Source organism: Lepidochelys olivacea (assembly GCF_965140295.1).
Source record: "Lepidochelys olivacea isolate rLepOli2 genome assembly, chromosome: 1".
In the NCBI taxonomy this organism is placed as follows: Eukaryota; Metazoa; Chordata; order Testudines; family Cheloniidae; genus Lepidochelys; species Lepidochelys olivacea.
This window is the reverse complement of record NC_140411.1, coordinates 166,808,578-166,832,537: the sequence shown is the minus strand read 5'-3', so window position 1 is coordinate 166,832,537 and position 23,960 is coordinate 166,808,578. Positions and strand designations below refer to the sequence as shown.

At 41.8% G+C, this 23,960-nt stretch overlaps 1 protein-coding gene across 2 annotated transcripts; it reads right to left on the bottom strand.

Annotated features, from left to right (window-relative positions):
• Nucleotides 1-1,093: 1,093 nt before the first annotated feature.
• On the bottom strand, nt 1,094-23,029 carry TMEM50B (transmembrane protein 50B). Of its 2 annotated transcripts, none has more exons than XM_084629267.1 (7): nt 22,932-23,029; nt 10,696-10,862; nt 8,737-8,849; nt 7,704-7,771; nt 6,262-6,354; nt 5,152-5,209; nt 1,094-2,739 (listed from the first exon to the last, which is right to left on the bottom strand). In XM_084629267.1, exons 2-7 carry the CDS (start codon nt 10,792-10,794, stop codon nt 2,694-2,696), a joined length of 477 nt encoding a protein of 158 aa, XP_084485393.1. In that variant the 5' UTR covers nt 10,795-10,862; nt 22,932-23,029; the 3' UTR covers nt 1,094-2,693. The 2 variants fall into 2 exon arrangements, with proteins under 2 accessions (XP_084485393.1, XP_084485394.1); XM_084629268.1 differs by lacking the exon at nt 22,932-23,029 and adding an exon at nt 12,336-12,638.
• Nucleotides 23,030-23,960: the final 931 nt, after the last annotated feature.

Here is a 23,960-nt window from a genome sequence, read left to right as displayed (position 1 = left end):
GGGTCTTGCCCACATGCTCAGGGTTTAACTGATCACCATATTTGGGGTCAGGAAGGAATTTTCCCTTGGCTCAGAGAGACTCGGGGTGTTTTCACCTTCTGCAGCATGGGGCAGGGTGCAGGTTTAAACTAGTACAAACGCTTGCAGGTCTAAACTAGTGTAACTCCAAGATCTTTCTTGAGTGGTAACAGCTAATTTAGACCCCAACATTTTTGTGTGTCCTGTAGTTAAGATTATGACTTCCAATGTAGATTACTTTGCATTTATCAATATTGAGTTTCATCTGCCCTTTTGTTGCCCAGTCACCTAGTTTAGTGAGATCCCTTTCTAACTCTTCCCAGTATACTTTGCACTAACTATCTTTGAGTAATTTGGATCACCTGCAAATTTTGCCACTTCAGTATCTACCCTTTTCCAGATCCTTTATGAATATGTTGTCCAACATTCATCCCAGCCAGTGCAGACTCCTGGGGCATACCACTATTTACCTTTCTTCATCAATCTTAAAAAAACCCAACAAGCGAATCCAGTGACATTTTGAATAAATAAACCAGTCTTATAATGCTTAGAATTCTGAGGCTAAAAACCCTCGTGAGGATGGTATGTAAAGGAGGGATGTATTCATCTTGATACTACCACAGCAGTGCTGCTCCTGGCTATTGTTTGGGGCCTCTCTATTGCTGGTGCTCTTTCTTCTAAGCTCCATTTGCTGTAACAGCAGCCGCAGGGCAACATTCGCTTCTGTGCCCCCGAGCTAGGATGCATATAGAATGCAACTTTGAACACACAAGTGGAGCTAACCACACTGTCCTGGCAGATGAAATATAATTGAGAACTTAAAAGGATACCCTACAAAACCATTAATAGGCTAGATGTTTTCACTTTGCAAGAAAATCACCATCTATAGCCACAGGTTCATGGAAAGCTTCAGTTCTGGCATGCTACCAGCACTTGGTCTGATAAGCTTGAAGCCAAGAGGTCTGGAAAATAACTTGTTTTAATATTGGCTGACTTCTACAGTCATGAAACAGGATACTGAATAATGTATAGTGGTGTTTGGCAATTTTTATGTAAGATCTGTACAAACGAGAGATTAGTCTCAGGAAGCCTTTATTGTATTTCAGTGAAGTTATAATTGAGCAAATATAAGCTATGTACAATTCACACAGTTTAACATCATCAAATGTAACTGATTCAGAATGAACTTGCACAGTTTGGTGGACAAATCAGGTCGGAAGTAACAGTCAAGGCAATGGGACAACTCTCAGCTATGGTGTTTGCTTCATATTATGCCCACTGGAAAGATCCCCAGAAAGGAGTGGAATGAGAAGAAATCAAATTAACAGGAAAATTAGTTGCCATACATGTGGAATATTTTTTACACTGTAAAAGTTATGTTAATGCTGTTTGTGGAGCAAGCTTATGGTATATAAAGCTGAGTGTGAGGCAAGGTAATCTCACTTCACTTTATGCTAAATGCTTTAGATACAGGTAGAACTGATAAGAGAAGGATGTAAAATGTGTAATCAAAACTCAAACATGTACAAGATCATCCAATATAAACATCAAAATCTTCCTTTTTGTCTTCTCCAGTTAGAACACACTGGACTCCAATAATAAGGGAACCATTTCAACTCACTTCTTTCCTAAGTCTGTACTCATTAGATTGAAGAAATATACATGGAAAAAAAAATTCATAAAAATGAGGAAAAGTCATCCTTCCACATATATTTCATCAGCAAAATTATCCCTGAAGAAAAGCTGCATTAATATAACTTTAAAATGTTTTAATGCCTTTCATATTTGAGTATGACAAACACATATCAGTTTCAAATGAATTTAGGTTTTTCTTGAATGTAATGGTAAATGTAGCTAATGGTAATAAGTTACTGAACACTAGACATGAGTGTTGAATTTTACAAGAATCATCTCAGTAAATTGTATTTGTGCTATAATAATGACAGGACTGAAAATAAAACTGGTCAAATTGTCCCTTTATTATAGGACTTTGTTAAAAAGTCTTCACCTTTTAAAAATAGTTCAAAAGCTATTCTGAATTTGACTTTTTTCAAACCTTTATATAAAATTCTTCTTAAAATCTCCCTCTTAGCCCAGGATCTAATCAAGATTTTTTCCTCTTAGCTATCCAGAAGTTTAGCTGAGACACTTTGAAGGGCTCACTTCTACTTTGAGGTATCCAACTTGGCATTGCTGCACAGCTTGTAAAATCAGCTACAGCCCATCAGTGCATAAAAGTAATAGTTGATTTGATACAGTGTGGGCTTGATCCTGCAAACTCTTACTCGCTTGAGTAGTTCAGCTGAAGTTTGTCTCTCATGTGTGAGGTGTTGAAGGATCAGATCCTACATAGTGTTGCAAGTTCATGTATGAGAGAAGAAATAAAAACTTCAGAAATAAAAAAATTTAACATTTGCTTTAAGATATATACATACACAGCTATATAATGTACATATTCACAAATCTCTTTATGAAAAAAGGGAACTAATTACAGAAAACTGTCAAACCATTTTTGAAAATCTCATCATTCAATTTAGAGAAAGCAAAAGAACATTAACAAAAATATTGAATGCAATAGCTAAGTATTTGGCAAAATGTAAAAACAAACAAAACAAAGATGTCTAGATACTGAATACAATATAAAGGGTACTGAATTAATGCTAACTTTGATTATATTATCCCCATAACTCTTCTGTTCTTCCAAATTTGTAGATCAGAGTACTGTAAGAAAAGAGAAGTTTACATGTAATGTGGAAAAAGGTCACTTGACATAGGAACACAGGATACTTTAAACTCAAGTTTTGCACTTATAATTTGGGATGAAAGAAACTAAGTGTAAAATATTAATTCTTTAGCTACAGTACAGTTAGGCTCCCTCTTCTAATCTTAGCTACAGTACAGTTTAACATCTTTAATTTGAAAATCTACTTTTACATATATTTAATCCCCTATGCATACTTGAAAAAATGAAATCTGGCTATACATCCAAGAGTTCTGGTGGAGTTTAAGTATGAAGTGGCTGAGTAACTCTATACAATCTCTCTTTAAAAACAGCCACAGTTCTGATGATTGGAGAGTAGTAAATGTACCAATTTTTTGAAAAAGTTCTAGGGGTGATCCACAGAACTCTAGAGCAGTAGATCTCACAGGTGTAGCTGACAAACTGCTTGAAAATTAAAAATAGAACAAGATATGTGAAAGATCATGATATGATAGGGTCTACCCAGCAGTTTCCGCCAAGGAAAATAGTGCTTCTCCAATCTCTTAGCATTCTCTGAACACATCAACAGATAAACCATAAAGGAGAAATGGCTGACAATTTATTTAGGTGTCCAAATATGCTTTTACAAGGTCTCTACACAAGAGGCTACTAAAAAAAAAGCTACATGTTCATGGAGCAAGAGGCTAACAAGCATTGTCATGGCTCAAGCCCAGCTAGGACAGAGAAAACAGAGTAGGAATAAATGGTGAGTTTTCCACATGACAAAAAGTAGCTAGCAGATGCCTGAAAGTTCTGTACTAGGTCCCATGTTATTCAACATTTAACAATGACCTGGAAAGAGGGGTGAGCAGTGAGGAAGATGACACAAAATTATTTAGGTTAGTCAGGACCAGAGAAGACTGTGAGGAACTTCAGAAAGACCTAAACAAGCCAGATGAATGGGCAACATGATGATGAATGAAATTCAGTGTTGACAAATGCAAAGCAGTACACACTGAATGGAAAAAATTAAACTACTCATATTTTTGATAGGGCTGTAAATTAACTATTAACTCAGGAAAGGGACCTGAGTGTCACTGCAGACAGCTCAATGAGCCGCTGCAGTCAAAAAAACAAACATGATATTAGGCTGTATAAGTAAATGGATGGAGAATAATATAGCAATCACTATTATATATTTACATAATGTCAATGGTGTGGCACTGGTCATCCTATCTCAAAAAGGTTACTGCAGAATTAGAGAGGTTCAGAAAGAGGCAATGAAAATGATCAAGGACCTGGAAAAAACCTCTTATGATGAGAGAATGAAAAGACTGTTGACCCTAGAAAAAAGATGACTATGGTCAAGAGAGGATAGATCAGGAACATCTGTTTTCACTGTGGCATAACACAAGTACAAGGGGGCCTTTACTGAAATTAAAAAGGTGAGAAATTCAAAACTGATAAAATACTTTTTCACAGAGTATATAATTAGACTATGGAACTCATTGAGGCCAAGAAATTAGCAAGATTCAAAAAGGAACTAGGACATACTGATAACAAGACTATTCAGAGTTATCATAATTAATGATGCACTTTTGGAAGAGATATTAAAACCCATGCTTCAGGGCTTAAGACCAACTATCTATTCGAGACCAGGATGAGATCTAATGGGGAGGAGGGGGTCAGATTATCCCCACATCTGCCTATTGTGGGGTTCTCACACCTTCATCTGAAGCTTCTGGTATTGACCATGGTTGGAAAGAGGATTCAGGACTTGAATGGCCCAGATTCAGTAATCAGTTACAGCTGGGCCAACCCTAGGTTTGCAAGACCCTGTTGAAGAAGAGAGAAATGAGACCTCATACTGACTTTCATAACCTGCATATTTGAGAATAGGAGGATTTGGCATGTAAATCCCATTTTAGAGATGTTTTCATTAACAAAGGTGGGTCAGAAGGGTTTCACCAGCTAGAATGTGAAGAGACCAGGTTTATAAAAAACTAGGAAAGACCTCCACATTTCATTTTTCAAGTATGGAAGGGGTGAGGATGGGCCAGGGTAAACATTGGTTGTGGATGCTGACAGAGCAGTAGCCTACACTAAGGTCAACAGCAGTGGCTGGGTGCTCAACCTTCTTGAAACTCAGGCCACTTATTGTACTGCTTAAATATGGATGTGGGAGCCCAACTTTAGGCTTTTTTAAAAACTTTAGCTTCTGCCTTTAACATTTGTTTACTAACAGCATTTAATTGTATGAAAACAAACACGCTTTGTACTCCTATGAGTAGAGAGAAACGTGTTTAATGAGTAAAACAGAAATGGACTTCAGTTTGGCAGTTTACCTGCTTCATAACATGACTGTGGGTAGAATAAGACAGATGCCAGCAATGGTTTGAAATACTTAGGCGTAAGAGAAAAATAAAACTTACCTAAAAAATATCAATGCGTTTTGAAAAAACACAGCTAATCCTGGGTACACATTTGTGTCTACAAAATAAAAGTGCAAGATATATTAAGTTTAGTAGCTTCACATTGGAAAAGTGTATTTGAGACTTTATTCATAGAGTCACCATCTTGACACAAACCAAGCATACATTGCTGTGAAGGGGAATGGACAGTGAAAGACAGCACTTGCCCTATCTCACAGGGGTGTTGTGAGGATAAATACATTAAAAACAGTGAAGCACTCAGATGCTATGGTAATGAAGCCACATAAGTACCAAAGGTAGACAGCAACTGTCACTGTTCACTTCTAGTACTTACACAAGTGATTGTAAATTAGAACATAGCCATTGCAATGCAATATGTTACATGGATGACTATGTCAGAAAAGAACAAAATAAGGTCCCCACAAATAAATAAATGGAAATGTTCAAATTCTTATAAAAGTCTGCAGTTAGAACCACAAAGGATTCCATGATTTGTTCTGTTCTGGATTTCCCTCCTAGCTGATAGAGAAAGTTTTATTCAGATGCAAAACATAAGTGTTAGTCAGTGCACCTGAGTAATGACCATAAGTGTATTAGTTAAAAAGGAATTGGTTAATAGAGTTTCATAAAACCCTTAGAAATGGAGGCTTCACTAGAATACTTGAAAAGTAAATACTGGTTTTGTATGCTTAAAGGACATTTGAAGTTCCACAGTGACAGGGAGATTTATGTTAGTAGACAGAGACTGAAGTTCAAGCATTAAGACTATAGACTGCCCAGCAATACATGTATATATAGCTTCTTCTTCAAAATAAGTCACTAAAATCAGTACAGTAAAGAGTTGAGAATTTCATTTACAGTTTCTTTTAATCTGAGCAGCACTATGGCTCCTTACTTTACTCACCAGATCTCTATTCTCTGAACTTGCAAAACTCTCAATAACAACATCAACACAAGAGGTACATGTGTAATGGAGGTAGAATTTGCCATTGAGGTCAAAAGTACAAACTGGAGCAGGTCACTTTCCACTGTATGTGTAGACTTTCTTTTGCTACCACTTTGTGAATGTCCCCTCCCCACCGTTAAAAAGTAATAAGGAAGGAGCCTTACTTTGTGTAACATATGCTCCAAAAAGGATCCACATTGAAGCAATAAGTGAACCGAACATCAACATGAAACCAATAAAGAGCCAGATGCGAGCACCTGCAAGAAATATATTAAAAGCATTAAAAATAATCTTCGGATCAGTAGGAGATAATGTATCGTAAAACAGAGTGGCTCAAATCATCCCATCCTGCCCATGGAAGGAGGCTCTGGGGGGAAAAATCTCCACCAGGATACCCTTGCAGAGTTTCTACCACAGCATCCCACCAGGGAGAAGTAAGGCAGGATTTGCCTCTCCTGATGTAATAGGCCTCATGGTCTGTCACCAAATCTGGGGGATCCCCCCAGGTATTCACAGGAGTCCAGGGCCATCTGTGGACAGGCCCCATGCCTTCACAATGGCTCTGGCTCCAACAGCATTCCTCATTTCCTAGTGGTGCATCTCCAAGTGGAGCTATGTTGCCAGAGACTCCACTCGGCCACTGCAGACCATGGAACTCCTGGGATGGGAGAGGAATTCCAACAGAAAAGATAGCAGAACGCCTAAAGTATGCTACCTTTTCCAGGGAGATCATGTGAAGCCCTCGGGCCACAGTCCCGTGCCCGCTCAATCTCCACCTCATGGGAACTCCAGACACAGAACAGCCTCTGGAAGTTCTGAAGGGGGGAGAACAGTACCTTGTGGAAGTGGGAGAAGGAATAGCTATATGCAAAGGATCTCCTCCACGCACAGATATATGGGTCATTCCAAGCCAATATTAATAGTCAGTGGGTACATGGGCAGGTGATAGAAGGTTTGGGGGGGCTGGATTTATTTTAAAAAATCTTGCCCTGTGTAAATAAAAAATGAATAGATGTGTACAAAGTGAAATTAAAACCTGTACACAGGAGTCCCATAGCAGCCCTACCTCCATGTAGAAGCCCTGAGCAAACAGACGATACACAATGACCAGGCGAGGGAGTTTCTACACTCTCCAAGGCCAATTAGATGGACTTTCTGCTGGCCTGAAGTAGCCTAGCACTAATGGAAGTGTTTGGGGTGGAACAGGAGAGAGGGCCATTGGATCCACAGAAACTCCCCCTGTAGACAGCATGGAGGGGCAGCAGCCACTTTTCCAGCCCATAGGCTGGCATAAGATGCAGAGTGGCTGTACTGCAGCCTCAGCAACCCATCTCAGGTTGTGAATGGGGATTTCACTCCCTCTGTGCTCATGCAGGATGCACAGATAAATGCTAGTTACTCAAGCTATATATACTTCTTGAATTCCATCTTTAGTAGGAAATCCAGAATTCATGTTCTAAGACTCAAAAATGGCCAAACAAATATTTTTCAGAGGTTAATGAGCAAGGAACATTTTTGTAAATTCTATGAGATTATAATGAAATTCATTACAAACTGTAGTTGTTTTCATTTAGCTCTTTTAATGCTGATTAAATAAACTATTTACCTGTTCTTCCTAGACATCCATCACTGTAGCTATCTCCTCTCACCTGTGCATTTGATACAGCATTTATCCTGGGACAAAAAACAAACTCAAATACATAAGTTCATAAGTCTAAAGCTTTACTACAAAAGCCATTTCAAAATGATGGTTAAAAAAAAAATGAACGTTTTTAAGAGATGTGAAAAATATTCAGAGAAAGTTACTAGGCAGGTCGTTCCCATCCAGTCACACAGTTTGTAAACTCTTTGTTTAGATCAGATCTTGCAACTGGATCCACAAGGGCAGATTTCTACACCCACACAGAGCTTCAGTGAAGTCCATGGTATCCTCTCAGGTGCAAGGTCTGTTCCAAGGCAACAAGCATCTGAGCCTTGTTTAAGTGTCCTTTTTTTAAAAATGATTGAAATATCTGTAATATATTCCTGGCTTAAGTTAAATGCATTTTTTTTAAAGTTAAAGACACCCCAAATAGGTTTGTGGGATGACTGTGATGAAGACAATAGCATGAAGCACTCAACTACCCACTACTACTAATGGTCTAAATTCATCTCTGATGCAACCTTGAAAAAAAGAAGTGGTCATCAAAATAAGTTTTAGACCCAGAGAAAGAGCTGCAGGAGTAGTTAGTTACACCATGGATGAATCTGGCCTAACTTCATGTTAGTATTATTGCATAATATAGCAGAGGTTTTTCTCCAGGAATATGGGTACTTGTTATAATAGGAAAAGATGATGCCTTATAGTAAGCCAAGATATATATAATTTTTAAAGATAAAACTTAAAGGAAGCAGAGAGAAGAAACAAATAACCACATAAGTACCCAAGAGAAAAGGAAGCAGAGACCAAGAACGTTGCCTTCTTTTGTGTGATATGCGAAGGAGGTACCGGTGGATTAGCTAAAAGTAATGATGCTGATGGTTCAAATTTGGAAAATATAGAATGCTGGTTAAATTTTCCACTCTGTAAAATTATACATCTATGCATTTACAGGAAGTAAGGACCTTTTTAAATACAGAATTATTATTAGCATACTTACATGAAAAAAGCTAATGTGGAAAACACTCCACAGGTGTGGAATGCATGGTTCATTTGTTCTGGTTTAGGATAAACTACTGCAGCATCTATCATTATCCACCAGCCTGTGAAAAACTAGAGAAACAATAAGACCATCACACAGTATTTGAAGAGGGAGGGGTGTGAAGATAAACTCTCAGCATGTATTCTTTGTCTAACACTTTGTGCATATTGCTAACTTAATTTCTTCTTTTTACAAATACACTCTTAAAAAAGTTTGCTGACATGTATGTTCTGTAATCCAGTGAAGCTGAAAAAAAGCTTACTGCTGACATTTTCAAAGCAGTGTTTGGGATTTAGCCATAAATCTTCTATTAAAATTAAAAAAAAAAAAAGGTATGGCTACATTACCCACATTGCCTTAAAAACCTGAACATATGTTCCCAATATATGCATGATTTAGCCAGGTAAAATGTAAGTGCTATAACATACCTTGTTATGCCAGACACACACATATATCATGTAGGAGTCCTCGTCATGGACCAGGACCCTCTTATACTAGATGATGTACTAACACAGAACAAAAAACAAGGCCTTGCTCCAACAAGCTTATGATGCTAAGTATAAGACAAGAGACAACCGAGGGAGACAGACAGACTGATCACAGGGGTAGTATGAGGAAACAATACTGGTCTGACAGACCAACCACAGGGGGAGTATGAGGAAACAATACTCGTTAGCATGATAGGCTGTGGTCTCAGCACACAAACTGTCTAGCTGTTGTCAAGTATTTTGTAGGCCTCACAGCAAAGGAGAGTTTTATGGACAGATTTGGGGGAGGATAATGAGTTACTTTTGCGGGTGTTTATTGGGAGCTTCTCCCAAGTGTAAGGGGCAACATGGGAGAAAGCATGAAGGTTCTTGTTTGAAAAGTCAACAAGTAGGTGATGGCAGCTGGCATCACAGGCTGATCAGAGGCAGGAGTCTACCTTTCAATACTACATGAGAGTTGATAGGTAGGATGGGGATAGGGCCATGAAGGTCTTTGAAAGTGAATACATACCTTCCAACAATTTAACACTTTTTAAAAGAAAAACAATACCGGAAAAAGAAGTAGTAGTATTGGAACATCAAATTCAAACATAGTGTATACATCCAGGTGAACTGCAAAGGTTTTCCTAAACACATTTGCAAAATGTGAAGAAATATATTGGTTTAAGAATGCAGTTAGCACTGGGTTTCAGAGTGGCAGCTGTGTTAGTCTGTATCAGCAAAAACAATTGGCCAAACCAGACAGTCTCTATGCAAAAGAATAAATGGACACAAATCTGACATCAGGAGTTACAACATTCAAAAACCAGTAGGAGAACACTTCAGTCTCCCTGGTCACTCAATAACAGACCTAAAAGTTGCAATTCTTCAACCAAAAAACTTCAAAACCAGACTCCAACCTGAAACTGCAGAACTGGAATTAATTTGCAAACTGGACACCATCAAATTAGGCCTGAATAAAGACTGGGAGTGGTTGGGTCATTACAAAACCTAAACCTAATTTCCCCCATACTAATTTCCCCCTACTGTTCCTCACACCTTCTTGTCAACTGTTTGAAATGGGCCACTCTAATTGCCACTGCAAAAGTTATTTTTCCTTCCTTAGTATCCTGCTGTTAATTGAATTGTCTCGTTAGACTGACCTCACACTTGGTAAGGCAACTGCCATCTTTTCATGTATTCATACCTACTCCTGTATTTTCCCCTCCATACATCTGATGAAGTGGGTTCTAGCCCAGGAAAGCTTATGCCCAAATAAATTTGTTAGTTTCTAAGGTGCCACAAGGACTCCTCGTTGTTTTTGCAGTTCGCACTGCAATTTAACAAAATTTGATTTAGGAACATTTTATTTTCAAAGATTAATGAAGTATTAATGCCACATTAAACAAGATGACAAATCTGGATTCATTTGTGTAGTTTGAATACTTACCAGTACACCTGCAACCACTGAAGCAACTGCATTTCTTCTTTCACTCCAGTCAATACACTCACACTCTGGCCATCGGAAATTGTCTAAGAATCCTGCCATTTCTCTAATGGTTAGATTTTTCTTCTTTATCTGTACTCTTGCATGAATTTTTCATTAACTGTTGAATCCTAAATAATTTAACAAAACAGCCAGACAATTTAGAAATTTCATGATTTTTTTTCTTAAAAAAAAAAAAATTTACACTTTTGTAAAAGACAACATCCATTTAAAAAAGCATTTTTTCTCAAATCAAATTTAGGCTAACGTTTTTGTTTTGTAAGAACAAGCTTTTACAAACTAAGTCTAACAGCAATATATCCACAATTTAAAAAAAAATCTAAAACCTACAACCCAAACAATGAAGGGTTGTGCTAGCACATGAGAACTTAAAAGTGATTAGAAATGGAATACTCTACTTTCATCATCCAAGCTGACAGAAATGCAAAAATAAAAAAGCAAGCAAAACAACATAAGTGGTAAAAACTAAATAGGATTTTTAACCTGAGAGTTTAACTTCAAAGGCACAACCATGTTTCAGCCACTACAAATACTCTTCTAGATAAAAAGAGAAATATCACAGGTGCAAGGGGACTTAAGAAGTTCTGCATAAATGCATAATGAATGCATAATAACTGGTCTTTACATCAGATCATCTATTAAGTTAGATTCCTGATACCAGTTGTATTCAGGAACTAAGGATGTTTGGGGAGTAGTGTACTCACACCACAGAGAGAAGGGAATAAACTTGTTGATTCAGCTAAGGAACAGTGTTAATAAAATGTGAAGGGTGTCTTATCTAGTCCTTCTAGACCAAGGAGGTAGGTGCATCACTGCAGAATCTTAAAAGTCTGAAGGCTAAAGCAGGGGTAATTAAAGAGAAAGCTATAAATAACTGTAAATAGAAGTGAAATAATTGGGCCTCAAATGTTTTATTGGCTGACCAGTAACTATAAAAGTTTCTGAACCACTATATTATTGTTCATAGTCTATTACATTTTAATCTTTATAACATATACTCCATTTGCACATTCCTTATATTTGATATTGTACAGGCTTGTATACCTGGTTTTAGTTTTTGGGGGGGTTTTTTGGTGTTAAGGGTTCAAATATTTACAAGATTTACAAAGCATATTAGCAATTCACAGCAAGCATTCCTGATGTCTAATTCTGTTTTAATATTGTAGTTAATCATTTCCCTAATCTATACAGAACAATCTACAAATATTGTTTAACTATTATGATTAACAATTAACTATCTTAATCAAAGTACAGGAAAGACTGCTGTGGAGGTTTTTAAATTCCATTGTTATCAAGAAAAATGCCCCACTGAAGGTCAAAGAAAAATGAAATCAAATACTCAGTATCAGCCTACACATGAATAAAGGGCACTTCTTGTAGTTTAGATATTTATAGAAGAAACAAGCAATTCTGAATCTAGCACTATGATTTAATCAATGGTTATGGTGACATCTTAAACCACTAAAGCAGTCCTTGAACAGTTGGGTAGTCAACCATAACTTCCAAATGAATGTACTGCACAATTAAAAAAAAATTTTTTTTAAACAGCAGTAATGGATACGAGTTCAAGATCCAGCTCTTACCTAGAGGATTCCAAAAGGCTCACATTCCTTCCAACTCTTCCACTTGTTCCCTCTGTGCTTCCCTCCCTCTATCACAACTCTATGCTGGCTTCTACTGTGTGTGCTTCCTTCTCCACCCCACCTTTAAGTTGCTGTTTGTTCCTCCTGTAATTTCTTCATTTCCTTTCAACTCCCTGTGGCTCCTGTTTCCTTCTCCCTCCTCCACTGACCTCCTTCTCAGAAAGTCTGGTCCACCTCTGATCATCTCATTACCACTTTCTCCATGAACTACAGCAGAGGTCGGCAACCTTTCAGAAGTGGTGTGCCGAGTCTTCATTTATTCACTCTAATTTAAGGTTTTGCATGCCAGTAATACATTTTAATGTTTTTAGAAGGTCTCTTTCTATAAATCTATAATATATAACTAAACTATTGTTGTATGTAAAGTACATAAGGTTTTAAAAACGTTTAAGAAGCTTCATTTAAAATTAAATGAATATGCAGAGCTCCCTGGACCGGTGGCCAGGACCTGGGCAGTGTGAGTGCCACTGAAAATCAGCTTGCGTGCTGCCTTTGGCACACATGCCATAGGTTGCCTACCCCTGAACTACAGGTTCCTTTGTGTATGGTATTGCAGCCATTAATTACAACACAATGGCACATGCAGAAACATGCAACATTTTAAAAAACATTTTATTAAGGCAAAGTTACAATAAACCGGTAACAAACTATACCATATGTTACTTATTCAGGCTCCAGTTAATATTCAAAGATCCTGGCTAAAGATTCTGGCCTGCTGACGGGAAGCCTCCCTCCTGAGTACACTAGAAACGGTGACAAAATTTCTAGAAACCTATCCCATTTTTGGCACTTTTCTTGTGTACATACTTGGTGTGAAAGCTTTACCATCACAAGGACTGTCCATATTTTTCTATACTACAGTTCCCCAAGAGAATGGGTCACAATGATGACTGGATGACATTAGTAAAACGGCAGGGTTTGAATAGTACATATCTGAATTCTCTCTCAGTTACTCTGATTACTGAGACACTAGCCACTCTTCTTGAGGTGAGAGTGGTGTGTAAGGTACCATTGCCTAACTATTACTGGATCTTTGTGGTGAAGCTCATTAATCTCTGAAATACTGGGAAACAGTACGATTTCTGTATAAATACTTTGCAAAACCTGCAGTGTAAATTCATACAATTTGCAACACATTCCAACTAGCAGCATGGTATGTGCTAAAATTAAGAATATATTGTGCTACTGCACAAATACAGAAAGGAAGAAAGAACTTTAGGTTGATCCATCAGGCATGCAGGGAAAGGACTGCAACATTAGTAACACACATACATTCACTTTTCAACCAGATCATCTTTAGGGGAGGACTAAGAATTGTGGCATGAATGGGTAGGACAAAGCCTCAGACAACTAAAAGCATCACTGAGTGGTTGTGCTTGAGAAACAAACAATAGCATAGTGAGGCAATACATAGAGACTGCAATATATTTAGTGATATAAACCTTTGTACTATATTTGCTCAGAAATCGCACGCAAGAGCTTAACAGAATAAGTATCATTCAACAAAAAAGAAAGAGCATGAAAATATACCAATTGTAGGATCCACACAACCGTTTGCAACACCGTACATAAAGATTAAAGGCAGAGTTATGTGGCTGTCAATAATTCCCCGGAGAGTTTTGCCCATACTCCAATAGATAAAGTGAAACCTATACTCTTCTCTCCCTGCCAGATTTGCTTAATTTTCTTTGAGGTTTGTATGGTTTCCATTTGTATGTTAATATATTTATAGATTTTAGGTGGGTGATATGAATTATTCATATTTATGATGCAAGAATGTCTTTGCCAGTGGCATTTTGCACATATAATACTGATCTTCCTGCTATAATCTCTCACCTGCTTAAATCTGAAAGCTAGGAAATAATACAATTGTTACTTAAATTAAACTTCAGCAAAGGTTTGTAGTGCATGATCCAACATCTCTCCAGTAATGTTAATGCCTTATAAAAATGTCAGGTTTTCCCAAATGGAAGACTTTTAAATTAATTTTGATACTGAGATTACCTTAAATGGGTTTCATGGAATTGGTTTGCATATGAATATTTTTCTTTTTTCCAGAGCAGTAACAGCAGTTATTATTAGTCAGGGCATGAAAATTTACCAGACACCTGCTTGTCAGAGGAGTAAGTCTACCTGCCATAGGTTGGTACTAAAGATGAACCCACTAGAAAGCTCCATGATTACTGTTCTGGTAAGAAGCACAGGAATTACCCCCAAGCCACTGAAAAGTAGAGTACTGAGATTCTTACCAAGATTTTCATACCAGAACCTGCTCCCCCTCTTGTTAATGGGTTTAGTGCCTGATAAATGTGAAGCCCCTCCTATACCCATCTGATGCCTGGAAGGGAGAAGGAGATTCATCTTCATCCAGACTCCTAGGCCAGAGCCTCTTGGCTGTACAGGTGTCTGCTCCTTTAGTCTTTTCCCAATCAACTGGTTACTACAAGAGCTGGGTCATCACAAGTCTCTTCCTCACCCAGTTTTCTTAACCCCTCCTCATAAATATTCCAGCGCCTGCTTCCACTGCACCTCACATCCTGCCCAAACAGCAGGAGAGAAATTGACATGATTGTCAGTTTCACAGTGCCCACCACTGTAAATATCATCCGTGAAACTGACTAGACTTATTAGTTTCATATTTACTTTCACAGAGAAAAGATATTGGGGAATATTTAGGAAAAACTCAAATACTCTATGGGATTTTACAATTATGTATAGATAAAGTAATCGTTCTGATCATATTTATACTTTCAATAATTGTCAAATAGAAAATAAGTACTCAAGTTCTAAACAGGTCACATTTTCTTTAGAATACTAGAAGTTCATGAAAATTAGCAATCTTTTCACCAAGAAGGCTAGAAGCAAAGCATTTAGCTATTGGCCACAGCCAGTCATTTTCTTCACAGAAAACTACCTTCTCAAAGGTTATTTATTAATTTTTAAAGAGAGTTCTAAAAACAAGAGAAAATAAGAATGCTACCTGATATTTTCTCCCTGATCCCAATATTACTCAAAAATTTCAGCGAGAAGTAATATTATTGATATCGTGCTATAGCGGACATGTTAAGGGAAATAGCAAACAACTCAGTATCCAAACAAAATTATTCCTTTAGAGACAAACGTGTCAGAGTTACAGACACAGTATGACTTAAAATAACAATAACTTTACCCAATTTATTAATTTGATCTGCCTGCCACTAAGAAGGATCACTGTTTCCTCTCTGTTCTGGATTGCTAAGAGGTCACCCTCTCATTGAAAGAATGCCTGCTAGATTTTCAGATGACTACAACATTCAATTCTTAAGAAGATACATATGGTTAAATCATTTTTTCCTTTAAAAAAAATTCTTTAGTCAAAAGGACAACATGAAATACAAAAATTCTCTCTTTCCTAGGACTTAGGTGGGAGATGTAGTCTGTACCTTTCCCATCCTGAGATATTAGAAAATTGTGTAACTATGCAGATTTGCAATTTCAAAACAAAGTGTGTCAGTAACCCTAATAAAACTTAAGTAATTTGGTGGTGATGGAAATATGTATATACAGTGTACACTTACAAAAAACGGTATTTAAATTTTTCAACATTCAAAAAGTTGAGCACCAAATTGGGGATGTTTGGCTCACTTGGGAAATCTGAAAGCTCACACAGGAAATCTGAAAGCTCACACAAAACTTCTCTCAGCATTTCAATAACTATCCACACAAATCAGATTCTATTTTTAATACTAACATTATGGGCAAAATAGTGAAATCAGAGAACCTGTTGCCTCCTTGCCCTTGCAAATCTAATAGATTTTTTTAGAAGACCTGCTGGCTGAAATGCAAAGCAATCTGCTGCCAATGCATATTATCTTCTTTACTACAGAGTGCATTCCTGATACCCAGAACTGGCTCTGAAACATGAGTTTTGTTTGAACTTGACCTTCCAGGCCAGAGGGATAATGCAACAATTAACATGAATAGACCTGATAAAAATGCCAGCAGGTAGCATTTTTCTACAATAAGAGCCTCATAATGGACAACACAATTTTTCTGCTTCTCCAGAACATGAGTATAAATACGAAGAATAAATAAGCGATGAAGAATAATTTGCAAATGAACACAGCATAAGTAAAGCAAGATAAAGGGTCTACTCTGGAGACCTTCTCTGACTTCAGTCTGAATTTAACCGTGGGTGCCCTGCTCCAGAGTTCAGACCTTCAGTGATGCAGGAGTTCATCTGCTGTATTCTGCAGCCCATTTTTCTAACATAATTTGAGCATGGAAGGTACGTAGAACGCTGCAAACAGCAAGTCTCAAACTTTCCTATGACAATGATATTTATGGGACTTCAACTATGGAGCTTCACTTAAAGTTAAAATTAATTTTTAAACAACATTTCCTTAGTTGCTTATGTATCACCATAGATGTATAGAATACTATACACCTGTGTGCCTAATAACATCCTACATTATTAATAATTAGCTTTTATATAGTACTTTGTTTTCAAAACTTTTAACCCATCCTCAACATCTCAAGGAGGGAAGCAAGCATTACTCCTGGGAGAATTCTGCACCACTGCGCAATGCAGAATTTTGCAGAAATCAACATTGTGCACGCAAAATTTCCTTCCCCCCACAGAAATGGGCTGCAGCACTGCTAGCCACCACGAAGGACTCATGGGCCAGGCAGAGCCCATCTTGCACATAGAAGACACTGCCAGGGGAGAAGGAGGGAGCTACAGGGTTCCTGGCAGCTGCAGTTCCCAGCACGCGCTGAGGGAAGGAGAGGGCAGCGCAGGAAACGCCATGCAAGCCTGGGACTGAGCGAGCATTAGGCTGTTTCCTCCTCTGGTTCTCTGGGCTCTGGAGCGAGAAGGGTGTCTGGGCAAGGGGGGGGGGGGGCAACGGCTGGGCTCTGGTGGGGGAAAGGGGTTCGGGTATATCGGCTGGGGGGGGCTGCGGCTGGGCTCTGGGATGGGAGGAGTTATAGGTGTCTGGCCTCCCAACTGGGCTCTGAGGGGAAGGGGTAGGAGAAACAGGAACTGGGTTGTCATAGGGGTTTCTACTCTACTCTCTCTACTCCTGGGGGGAATTTTTGTGTGCATCTTTACTGTTACAGATATACTTGCTGACAGGTATTTTGAAATAAATTACCAAAATAATTGAAACTGGCATGATTATGTAGTTTCAGAGTAACAGCCGTGTTAGTCTGTATTCGCAAAAAGGAGTACTTGTGGCACCTTAGAGACTAACCAATTTATTTGAGCATAAGCTTTAATGAGCTTCAGCATCCGATGAAGTGAGCTGTAGCTCACGAAAGCTTATGCTCAAATAAATTGGTTAGTCTCTAAGGTGCCGCAAGTACTCCTTTTCTTTTTACGATTATGTAGTGTTATTCTGACAAAATCTGCAAAATTTTGAATTTTAAAATATTGTGCACAGAGTTTTTAATTTTTTGGCGCAGAATGCCCCAGGAGTAAAGTATTATTACAGCCATTTGACAGATGAAGAAACTAAGACCCTGTCTACACTGGCAAGTTTCTGCACAGTAAAGCAGCTTTTTGCACTGTAACTCCCAAGGTGTAAACAATGCCAAGCCACTAAGTGCACAGAAACTGCGCAGTTGTAGCGCTTTAAAAAAAGCACCCCAACAAGAGGCATAGAGCTTTCTGAGACGGGGATATTGCACTGCGGTGCTAGTATAGACACCGTGGCGATTACAGCACTGCGATTGGTCTCCGGGAGGTGTCCCACGATGCCTGTTCTCACCTCTCTGATCACAGGTTTGAACTCTACTGTCCTGTTCTCAGGTGACCAACCGTCATCCCCACCCCATATATTCCTTTGGAAATTTGGAAGTCCCCTTCCTGTTTGCTCGGTAATGCGTGCAGTGGTCTCAGTGCATCTTTCCAGGTGGCCATGCCTGCTCCATGCACCAGGCGATCCCCCGCTTGGAGCAATGATGAGCTGCTGAACCTCATCAGCATTTGCGAGGGGGAGAGGGAGGCTGTCCAGTCCCAGCTGCGCACCATCCATAGGAATTATACCACCTATGGACAGATTTCATGATGCATGACAGAAAGGGAACAAAGTGAAGAAGCTGTGGAACGCCTACCACAAGGCGCAGAAGGCAAACCACCGTTCTGGTGCTGCGCCCATGAGCTGCCAGTTCTATAATGACCTGGACACGATACTCAATGGCGACCCCACCTCCACTTTGAAGACCAGTGTGGATACTTCAGTGGCTCATGTGCCAGTCGAGAGTGGACCAAGCCAGGAGGAGGAAAACTGGGACAAGGATGTGGAGGGGGACCCAGAGGCAGAGGATGACTTGGAGACCAGAGATGCATGCAACCAGGAGCTCTTTTCTACCCTGGGGGAGGCTAGCCAGTCACAAGCTGTCAGAGCTTGGCGAAGAGCAAACAGGAGAGGAGGCACCTGGTAAGTGGATCTGATTTTGTGAATCGCTGAAGTGAGTTGTTGGGGGCAGGAGGGTTGCAGAAAGCAGGCTTGTCTCCCACCGCATGCCTAGTATAAGCAGCGGGACAGGCTGTTGATTGACTCCCTCATTTCCCAAGAATCTCCCTCAGATATCTCCAGGAAACTCTCATGGAGATACTGGGCAATCTGTTGCCGCAGGCATTTCGGCAGAACGGCTTTGTTTCTTGCCCCATTAACAGTAACTTTCCTGCGCCACTGTGCCATCACGGGGGGCTGGGGGAGACCACTGCTGCACACAGGCAAGCTGCATAGGGGCCTGGGCGGAAGCTGCAGGCTTGGAGAAGATCCTCCCTTGATTCCTGCTCACCTTCAGCAGTGAGATATATTCCATAATAATCACATTCTGTGGAAAGTGTGGGGACAGGAGTGATTATCAGGCTTCCCCTACAGTGCTGGCTCTCCCCAAGAGCCATGTGCCAAGTGTACAGTAAGGTCCAGGAAGAGTAATTTACCCTGCCCCTGTGGCTACTCACCATTTTGGGGGTCTTGTGGCTCATGTGTCCTTGCCTGGGGCCAACCAGTTAGTGACAGGTGTGAGAGTACTGGCTGTGCTTTAAATCACTGAATCAGTGTTCTCTGTGTTGCAAACAATACTGCTTCTGTACAATGTTGCATTAAAGTTCACAGAGATGACCTTGGGAGCCCAGCCTCCCTCTTTGTTATCAGCACCTGAATGGCTATGCAGAATTAAAAAGCAGCCAAGAAGAATTAAGGAAGACTTTCTGCATGATGTTATGATGCACTCCGCTGCCGAGAAACAGGAATTGAAGGAGTGGTGGGACAGCGAGAAGAGGGACTGAAAGGAGAACGCAACACGCCAGAATGAAGCCACGGAGCGGCTCTTAAAGGTTATGGAGTGCCAAGCAGACATGCTCCAGGAGATACTAGCTCTTCAAACCAAGCAGCTCCGTGCCCGCCCTCCCCTGCAGCCGCTGTGGCAAAACTCTTTCCCATGCGCCCCCCAGACAGTGCCAACACACTCTTATCAACCTCCTGGTTCCAGTCTATACCCGCGGCATTCCACTCCTCCCTCCTCACAGTCCAGCACTGTGGACTCCCACTACCCACTGCACTCAACACCCATCCCTCTCCAGTTTGGCCCTGCTGAAGTACAGTACCTGCTGCATTGTATTCCAAAGGAGAAGGATAGATATGATCCCTGGACATATACAAATCTTTAGCCATCCTGGGACCCCTCCTCCTCCTGGGACCTTCCCTTATCCCTCTCACTGCTGATGGGTCTTTTTGTTTGACTCTCTCCTCCAGTTGTTGTTTTTTAATAAAAGAATTGTGTTGGTTTGAAAGTAATCTTTATTCTATTAATTGAAAGCAAAAAGAGCACTGCAAAGCAACATACAATTATGTTAAACCCACTTATTGCATCATGTGCACCAACCACCTCCTAGCATTACAAGCACTGCACTCCCGAGCATAGCAACAAATATTAGTGGCTTTCAGCTTCAGATTGTTGCCTCAAGGCATCCCTGATCCTTATGGCCCCACGCTGTGCCCCTCTAATAGTCCTGTCTCTGGCTGTTCAAACTCAGCCTCCAGGCACTGAAGTGAAGCTTTCACCCTTTCCTTCACAAATATTATGGAGCATACACCATGCAGCTATAAGCATAGGAATATTGTCATCGGCCAGGTCCAGCTTCCCATAGAGGCAGCGCCAGCGGGCTTTTAAACAGCCAAAAGCACACTCCACAGTCATTCTGCACTTGCTCAGCCTGTTGTTGAACCTTGCTGCTGTCAAGTTGCCCCCTGTATGGCTTCATAAGCCACGGCATTAAGGGTAGGCGGGGTCTCCCAGGATCACCATGGGCATTTCAACTTCCCCAACAGTGATCTTCTGGTCTAGGAAGAAAGTCCCTGCTTGCAGCTTCCTGAACAGGCCAGTGCTCCAAAAGATACATGCGTCGTGCACCTTTCCGAACCAGCCTGCGTTAATGTCTGTGAAATGCCCATGGTGATCCACAAGCACCTGGAGAACCAGTGAGAAATACTCCTTGTACTTAATGTACTCAGTGGGTAGGTGGTCTGGTGCCAGAATTGGAATATGCGTGCCATCTATCACCCCTCAGCAGTTAGGGAAGCCCATATATGCAAAGCCATCCACAATGTCACACACGTTGCCCAGAGTCAGAGTCTTTCCAAGCAGGATGCAATTAATGGCCCTGCACACTTCTGTCAACACGAGTCTGACGGTAGACCTTCCTACTCCAAACTGATTAGCGACCGATCAGTAGCAATCTGGAGTAGCCAGCTTCCACAGTGCAATCGCCATGCACCTCTCCAATGGCAGGGGAGCTCTCATTCTCGTATCCTTGAACACAGGGCTGGGGCAAGCTCATCACACAATCCCATGAATGTGGCTTTCCTCATCCGAAAGTTCTGCAGCCACTGTTCATCATCCCAGATGTGCATGACGATGTGATCCCATCACTCTGTGCTTGTTTCCAGAGCCCAAAAGTAGCATTCCACTGCAGTCAGCACTTCCATGAATGCCACAAGCAATCTTGTGTTGTAGCTACTACGCGTGGCGAGATCAATGTCACGCTCGTCTTGCCTTTGTAGTTTAAAGAATAACTCCACTGCCACTCGTGATGGGTTGGTCAGAGCAAGCAGCATAATGGTCAACAGTTTGGAATCCATTCCTGCAGCCAGAAGAGGCAGGGCGCGCAATACACAAATCGTTGAAAGATAGCGACAAATGCGGACAGAAGCACAGGAATTGCTGGGTTGCAAAGCAATGCATCACAGGTCATTGGGACAGGACTCAGGATGCCCCATAACCCCCTCCGCCTTCCCACAAGTGTAAGCAGCAGAAAAGAATGAGGTGCTCTGTGGGATAGCTGCCCAGAGTGCACTGCTCCAAATACCGCTGCAAGTGTGAACATGCTATTGCACAGGCAGCTGACAGTGTGAACACACAACAGTTTCCCGCCAGTGCTGTAACTTTGCCAGTGTAGATGTACCCTTATTCCAGAACAAGAGTGTCACTGGAGGTAATGCTAAACAGGAACAAGGCATGCTTGTTCCGGAATAAGAGTGTACACATATGGAGTTGGTTGGGAACAGCTTACTGCACTTTTAATTAACACCCTACCTTAATTGCCCTTAACTTTGAAGTATAGACAAACCCTAAAATGGAACTAGAACGCAGGAGTTCCATCTGAAATCCAGTCCAAACGGCTACACGGTCTCCATGAAAACAAAGAATGGGAAAAAGTTTACTTTGTAAGCTTTTCATTTCTTTTTGCATTTCCTGAAGTTTGTACAATGAAAATCCAATATAGTGGTCTCTACACCATGAAGCACTTTCTGGGGTGTCTGCAGAGTGCTAGCTCTTCTCATTTTCAGACGAGAAAGAATGGATGGGGGAGGGGAAGAAATCAAAACCAAATCGTCTTTCAAAAGGATAAAACATCACTCTAAAGACAGTTAAACACACATACTTCTTTTATAAAAAAAAGAGTTTGAGAATCCTTGAACTAGCCCATTAGAATCGCTCATTTTACACGCAGTTTCACTTTCAGGTTCTCACCCGCGGGGACACACAGCTACAAGATAGGGGGCTGCGTGACAGAAAGAGGGGGGCAAAGAAGGGGGAGGGGTGGTCTGTGGGGGGGAGGGGCGATGCAGAGTCGCGTTTTGGGTGCCGGTGGCACTTTTTAAGGAGCATCCATTCCCCAGCACTGGGAGCAGGGGGGAGGAGGTGACGGGGCAACCTCCCCTTCCCCCCCCGTGCAGAGAGCGACGAGAAGATTTGCACCCTGACCCGCCGCGCGCGAAGGGCCGTTGGCTTGCGGCCGTTAGGGGGGGACTCCCGTGGAGCGCGTGCAGCAGGCGGGGGGCGGTTAGAACGGGCGGCGTAGGGGGGGGGGGCAGGGAGCGCTCGCTCAGGAACAGCCCCTACCCCAGCGGGGAGGCGGCAGCCGCCAAGCTGCTCTCAGCCTCCCTTCGCGAGGGCCTCGCTTCGCCCGCCTTTTCCGCGAGCTCGCCCCCCTCCCCGCGCGCTGGGCCGGTCCGAGGGGGACGCAGGAACCGCACCTACCCTGTCCTGCGTGAGACACTTCCTGCGGCCACCGCCCGGCCGGCCCGGGGGGTGGGGGGGAGGGGTAAGCGAGGAGACTGACAGGTGCCTCTGCCCAATCAGCAGCCGCAGCGAGGCGTCACAATGGGCTGGGCAGGGAGGGAGGCTGCGCTGCGCTGTGGTTAGCCCGGGCCCGGGCGTGAGGCTCCAGCCGAGGCCAGGCCCTTCCCCGCCTGGGAGCCCCCAAAGCAGCCCCTGCCCCTCCCCGCGGGGCTGCAGCAGCCTCACCGGGACCCTGAGTCGCTCTGTCCCCATCCCCCATCCTCTGCTGCAGCAGTGCCATGGCCCGTGCCCCTCTGGCACCAGCTGCCCACACACCCCCCCCCGGTCGGCAGCGGGGGGCCTCTCTGACAGCGCCGAACGGGCACGGCCGGGCTCCCCCCTGCCTGCGTCACAATGGGTCAGCGCTGTGGTTAGAAGGCGCTGCAACCCAAGCCTTGGCAATAAAGGGCAGCGGCCGCGCAGGTGCGATGGGCGCTCGGTCCCCGGGGGGCAGTGACACAGAAACAGACCGTGGGGTTGGTGGCGGGTAATCTGCTGGACATGAACTCCCCCTGTGATGCTGTGGCCAAAGGGGCTAAGGCGATCCTGGAAGGCACAAATCGGGGGAAGCGCAAAGAGGTTATTTTATCATTTGGCACCGGTGCGACCAGTGCTGGAATCTGACCCGTGGCCAGTTATGGTGCCCACAGTTCAAGAAGGATGTTGCTAACTTGAAGAGGGTTCAGAGAAGAGCCACGAAAACGATTAAAGGATTTGAAAACATGCTTTATATTGACAGACGCAAGGAGCACAATTTATTTAGTTTAACAAAGAGCGGGTTAAGGAGTGACTTCATTACACTCTGTAAATACCTACTTGGGGAACAAATATTTAATAACAGGCTCTTCAGTCTGGAAGAGAAAGGTATAACACTGGTGTGGGGAACCTTTTCTATCAGGGGCCATTGAGCCACAGAAAAAATCAGTTGTGGGCGACACATAGCCCCGC

What these genes read in the sequence shown, in the direction of transcription:
- TMEM50B (XM_084629267.1), bottom strand. Translation starts at nt 10,794, where the DNA reads ATGGCAGGATTCTTAGACAATTTCCGATGGCCAGAGTGTGAGTGTATT. An exon ending in TGGATGTCTAGGAAGAACAG is followed by an intron (nt 6,355 to 7,703) that starts GTAAATAGTTTA and finishes TATTTCTTGCAG; the next exon opens with GTGCTCGCATCTGGCTCTTT. An exon ending in AACGCATTGATATTTTTTAG is followed by an intron (nt 2,740 to 5,151) that starts GTAAGTTTTATT and finishes CTTTTCTTACAG; the next exon opens with TACTCTGATCTACAAATTTG.